Source organism: Eschscholzia californica, unplaced genomic scaffold (genome assembly GCF_041429995.1).
Source record: "Eschscholzia californica isolate CP2 unplaced genomic scaffold, dmEscCali1.0.p SCAF_1, whole genome shotgun sequence".
In the NCBI taxonomy this organism is placed as follows: Eukaryota; Viridiplantae; Streptophyta; class Magnoliopsida; order Ranunculales; family Papaveraceae; genus Eschscholzia; species Eschscholzia californica.
Window position 1 is genome coordinate 61,256,265 of NW_028238198.1, and position 6,039 is coordinate 61,262,303.

Consider the following 6,039-nt stretch of genomic DNA (forward strand, 5'->3'; position numbering starts at 1 on the left):
ATTCCACATAACTTGAGAGTCCTACTCCCATAGATGCACTTTACAGATTACAAACATACCCAATGTGTTATAATAGAGTACTAAAAGAAAATAATTTCAAATCTAGCAATAGACTTCCGAGAATAGTAGTTTAGGATTTCCATATTTTGCGAAATCGGAGAAAAATGATTAAGTTGTGCCGCACAAACATGTTCGTGTGGGACTGATCATGGTTAATGGTCCATGTCAAGCAAGATGAGGAGGTCATAGTTGCATGTAGATTTTTCTATTGATAATAGATAAGATTAAACAATATATATTCAAAAGTTAACTCGGGTAACCCGTTGGAATGCAGAAGGGGGACACGAAAGTTTTCGGCTTCTTAGGTTAGTGAGAAACTTGAATAATTTAGAGAGCTTATACAAAGAAATGTCTCTTATGAATCAGAAACAGTTTATGTACACAATGCAGTCATATTCGACTTGAAGAATTTCATATCAAAACCAATGGTTAAGTGAACAAGGAACCAAAAAACAAATTTTCTAGCTAATCCAAAAGCAAGAAGTTAACAAATGCAATCATAAGACTCTAACCTAGAGAGAAGAAGTGTCTCTATTGTTAAAAAATGTGATACAAACATGAATTTGTTTACAACCAATGAGTTTATGAGTATTGTACTAGGTCTGCCATGAACTGCACTTGTTCTGTTACTATGTTGTTGAGACTTGGGTGCCCACATAACCTAATCCAGTGATGAAGTAGGCGATCGATTGGCCGAATAAGTATATGAAATACCAGTCTCTCCCATATATAACATCATAGCATGCACAAAAGAATATGTAGGATCCCATGAAAAGCTCCATCCAATATAACCTATTTAACATTGATGAAAAAAGAAGAAACAAAAAACAAATCAGAACACAGGACATTATTGCGATATTTTCTCCTTCTTCTTGAGTTTATTAGAAAGTAAGAACATTCAATGAAGTCAGATTAAACAGTAAAATAAACAGAGTGGGTCAGAAAAACTACAAAACCATAAGTGTTTACGATCTTCGTGTTGGAGTTAGTCCAACATTTGTGGGAGGTGGTGGTTACTTGATAAGTGTGAGGAAAAGCCTCAACTCTTGAGCTAACGTTCAAGGGGTAAGAGAGACCCAAGATCATTTTGAAGGAAGGAAGACCCACAACACCCACAAATGGAGTATGTGCCTTGGTTTCCTGAAGTCCTTTTAGGTCCCCAGAGTGGAGGGGGAGATAATATTTTCCTGGTCCAATGTGTGAAGGCAAAGACTGTTTAAGTTAGTCCCACATTGGTGGTGGAGGGGAGCAGGGGGTGGGGTGGGGTGGGGGGGAGGGGGTTTCTTACTTTACACCTCTTGATCTAGCTTAAAGTGGGCGAGGCCCAGGACCATTTGGAGACAAGGAAGACACGAACACACCCACACTTTGGCCTTGAAGGCTAATAAAACAGAGGTAAGTAATCTATGTTTTCTTATTGTTTAGTTGAACATTAAGAATTGTGTACTTTTAATTAAGAAAAATGTTTTACCCTTCTGCGATTCTTGTTAATAGTGGTTTTCTTAGTGGTTTGATGGCTTTTGACTTGAGAGCATCTCCTAATTTCTCCGTGACAACCCATTCGTTTACTCTGCTCGTCTCTAACAAACCGATAAACGTCCCTTTAGCTCGGTGCATTGACATGACTGTTTCATACAGGACCCAGAAGCAAACTAGGTGGATTGACCTGCAAAGATCAAAATTTCCTTTGGAAATTCACAACACACACACAAAGACACTAGCTAGACGAAGAGGAACTGATAACTAACCTTGGTGTTTCAATTGCATTGAGAATAGTTATAATGGTGGGGAAATATATTAAAGCCCACTTAGGAATTTCAACCTCAGGAAACATAACCGTTGTTGGAATTACAATGCAGTAACAAAAGAAGGTGACTACGTGGGCTATGATCTTTCGAACAAGGAAGAAACTGTAGATCACATGAAACTTCTTCCACGCAGTAACTTTCTGCAGTAATTATTCCCGCTAAAGTTACTAATAACGAAATTTTCTCCTAATAAGATGAAAGAAAGTTGATTCAAGAAGAACTTGCCTCGTTTCTTATGATCTCCATTACCGTTTTTCTGAACAGGTTTGCAGGTCCACAAGACCATCGGTGCTGTTGATAACGGTAGGCCTTAAAAATACTTGGCAGTTCATTTTTAACCTGCCATAGATTAACAATCACAGGTCATTGTCATGTGAATCAAGATAAAACTGTGAATCGTACTGCTGAACATTCATAATAGTATTAGAATGATGATCAAACGGCCCGATACAAAGCCGAGTCAAGGCAGCCCATGGGCTCATGAAGCCCAAAATGGGCTCATCCTCCAAGCCCAAGCAATTAAAAGGGTCAAGTTCGATTTTATTTTTAGTATGACAAAAATATCTCGCACCTAGCATTACTAATTATTCAAGAGAGAGAGTGTAGTTATATACCTTGATATCACCAATGTAGAGAAATTTCCAACCTTTGAGACTAGCTCGAACAGCAAGATCCATGTCCTCGACCGTTGTGCGCTCTTGCCACCCCCCAGCCTCATTGAGAGCATCAATTCTCCAAACACCGGCAGAACCATTGAAACCAAAGAAGGCATGAGTATAGGAACCAACTTCTTGCTCCACTTTGAAATGAAAGTTCAATGACATTTCTTGAATTCTAGTCATTATACACTCCTTTGAATTCACTGCACAATTTTGACACCTCAATCAACATATGTCCCTCAAGTTTTTCTCAACAGTTGTTTTTTTATCCATTTGAATGGTGAAGAAGATCTTAGTTACCGAATTTCCATCGAGCTTGAACGAGACCGATTTCAGGGTTATGTACGAAATAAGGGATGGTTCGACGGAGGTAGTCAGGGTCGGGTTGGAAATCTGCATCAAAAATCACTACGAAATCGCATTCCTCAACATAACTATGCTTCATCCCTTCTTTAAGGGCCCCTGCTTTGTACCCATTTCGGTTATCTCGGATTTCATACTTAATGTTGACTCCATGATTTTCCCATATTCTGCATTCGAGTTCTACTAAATCCTGCAAATTCAAAATCCCCAAAAGGGTAGACATCCAAATCAGAACAAGTTAGCTATTTTTCAAGCTTAATTACTCAATTGTGAAAACTAATTTCCTCTAGATTATAATGCATTATTGAGTCCATTAGATAGTGAAGTCTTAACTCTTAGGTGAATATCTGAATAAGGGATGTTCACTGGTTACAAGAATCGAACAAACCTGTCCAATCTAAGTCTACTTTATCTGGATTGGATCATTGAGGTCAATCCCCTCACACAGATGATATGATCCAAACGTGGCAGATATATCGTGGTATCAACTACTTCAATTCTAGTCCAATTTAGCATCCCTTACCTCTCAAAACTGAGGAATAGCCTAGATTGACGAAAAAAGATAAGAACATCCTGTATAATTCATCACAAGATATGTATTAGCGCGTACAACACGTGCATGTTTTTTTTTTTGAAAACAAAAATACCCCACACTCTTCACTGTTGAAATACACAAGTAACCAACTAAAATGACCTTATGCAAATCTAAAGGCCAATTGATTCTTCCTAGGAAATAAAAAACAAAAACTAGAAAATGAAAGTTGAGTTTAGGTTACTCAAATGACATAATCAAAATTAGTTAATTAATAAAATCCTTAATTGAGTGATTTTTTAGTTGATTAATAGGGTTTTAGTTTCAATTTTGTAACTAAAATATATGAAAAGGTCTATCGAACTCACTTTGATCGTTGAGTCAGTAGAATCATCAAGGACTTGAACTATGATTCGGTCAGATGGCCATGAAAGGCAACATGCTGCTCCTATCGATAGCTTATAAACCTGCATTAATCATCATAAAACATATAAAAATACGGAGTAATTTTTTTCTTTATACCAAACTTCACTTCCGTTTCATCGTATGGTTAGTATATTATATTGCGTGTTTTTGAAATTTCAAAAAAAGTTAGATGCTCGATCAACAAACCATGATTCATTATGTAGAAACATACAAATCATACAAATGCAAAAATGCTAATTAAGTAATCATAATAATTTTGTCATCAAATCCATAAAGAATAACACAAGAAAGTGGAGAAAAAGGAGTGACAAGATATTAATGGAATTTGACAATTTTTTATGTATATGCAACAATCACATGGTGGGGACAATTTTAATATAAAAATATTAGCATACCTAGAGTCTCTGTTTTTTAGTGGTAGGTATACATAATGGTTAACTTTTTTTTTTTTTTTTTTTGTTGTAGATACATAATGGTTAACTACTTACCACAAAGATGAAAATGACATTACATTTACCTATATAGAAAAATAGTAACTCTAATCTTCCAAATATTCCCCACTAAAATTGTAACATTGTCTTGATGAGGTCTCAATAACCCATCGAAAACGGCTAGTTATATATGCGATACTAGGTTACTCAAATGAATAACGGGGCCTTCCGTTGGGTATATGTTTCTCGGATGAGAAGACCAGGGTTCGAATCTAACTATTTAAAAAAATTAGTGTAATGAAATACTTGACAAGACCTAATTTAAAAATTCTAGAAACAAAAAATGCATCTATATGACTACATGAAGAAAAAGAAGACAAATTTTATCTAATCAATTAAGGCAAATTTTTAGGGGTCCTACTAGGTCAAAGTGAAAAAGAAGGGATTGGAAAAATCAAGGAATTCAATGGATTGTCGAATTACGTATCCCCAAACTAGGGCTGAAATACAGGGATGGGTTTTTGAGAGAAGATAATCGTTTTTAGAGAGAGAAAGTTAGAGAATTAATTACCTCTTTTTCATTGTACATGGGTATCTGAACAAGAACCATTGGATAATTTGAAGTTCCTTTCTCAATATCGTCTTTAATCTCTTCAAATTTGTAACGTTTATCTGGTTTTCGCCCAAATAATTTGATGAAAATGATAACAAAACCCATATAAACTCTTTCAATGAACACAAGAACAGACAATATTACACATACTAAAACTGAAAACCTAAGAATCGGTATGATCAATGTAGTTCGAAATTTCTCCCATATAATTCCAATTTCTACCGTTAATTCTTCTTTCTTCAAATGACGTACTGAGTCAGGCAATAGCTCCAAAATTGAAGAAATCGAATCCATCCCTTCCCACTTTCTCTCTCTACTCTCTCTCTCTCTCTCTCTTCTTGAATGTCGTTTTAGAAGAAGAGAAAAGCAGAGATGGGGAAGTGACAAAAGATTACTAGATCTGCATGAATTTAAATAAGATGATTGATTCCCATCTTGGATTGGCTTAATCTTCTTCTTCTCTCTCTCTCTCTAACTTCTGGTCGTCTAAATTGGGAGGAAAATAAGAGAGACCCACGGTTGAAGAAACAAAGATTGGTTCACCTTAGAAATATTATTAGTCCAGATCTCACTTTCTCTTGAATTCCAGAAATACAGCATTAATTTATCTTGTTTATACAACAACCACAATCACAACAAGAACCAACAGATATAAGAAAAGAAAAGATATATCTTTTGTGGGGTTTTCTTTTCAAATCGACAGCTCTATGAGTTTCAGAAGAGATGAATAGAGAGAAAGGAGAATGTACAGACTCTAGGTTTCTCTCTCTCTCTTCTCCTCTCTCTCTCTCTCTCTTCTCGTTCTTCTGGTTTAAAGTCTGAACCAAATAAAAACCCCAATTCTAATCTTATAGTACTAACTTATTTTAATCTGACAAAATTAATTAAAAATTAAGGTACACAAAAATGAAAATTAAGTAGGGTTATTTCCCAAATGGCCCCCTACTTTGTGACTAGCTTCCTGTCTGGCCCCCTAGATTAGCAAAAATACCCATATGGCCCCCTTTTTCCGTTATCTTTAACTGTCCGTTACTCTCACTCCTCCACCTCATCTCCTCTCTCTGCCAAGTCACCTAAAACGCCACATCATCATCTTCTCCGGCAGGGGTCGCCGGCCGGCCAAATTTCCGGCCGGCGACCTTCAAAC

The 6,039-nt window shown here is 36.3% G+C and overlaps 1 protein-coding gene across 1 annotated transcript; it reads right to left on the reverse strand.

Moving 5' to 3' along the window:
* Positions 1-399: 399 nt before the first annotated feature.
* On the reverse strand, positions 400-5,812 carry LOC147568008 (glucomannan 4-beta-mannosyltransferase 9-like). The gene is made up of 8 exons (XM_086654470.1): positions 4,851-5,812; positions 3,791-3,889; positions 2,828-3,080; positions 2,483-2,730; positions 2,094-2,207; positions 1,809-2,008; positions 1,532-1,726; positions 400-852 (listed from the first exon to the last, which is right to left on the reverse strand). Exons 1-8 carry the CDS (start codon positions 5,184-5,186, stop codon positions 690-692), a joined length of 1,608 nt encoding a protein of 535 aa, XP_086510596.1. The 5' UTR covers positions 5,187-5,812; the 3' UTR covers positions 400-689.
* Positions 5,813-6,039: the final 227 nt, after the last annotated feature.

Bases quoted from the DNA above. Each gene is read 5' to 3' on its own strand.
- LOC147568008 (XM_086654470.1), bottom strand. From the start codon at position 5,186: ATGGATTCGATTTCTTCAATTTTGGAGCTATTGCCTGACTCAGTACGT. The intron at 3,890-4,850 runs GTAATTAATTCT...TGATTAATGCAG, and splicing joins CCATGTACAATGAAAAAGAG to GTTTATAAGCTATCGATAGG. The intron at 3,081-3,790 runs GTGAGTTCGATA...TTGAATTTGCAG, and splicing joins CTACTGACTCAACGATCAAA to GATTTAGTAGAACTCGAATG.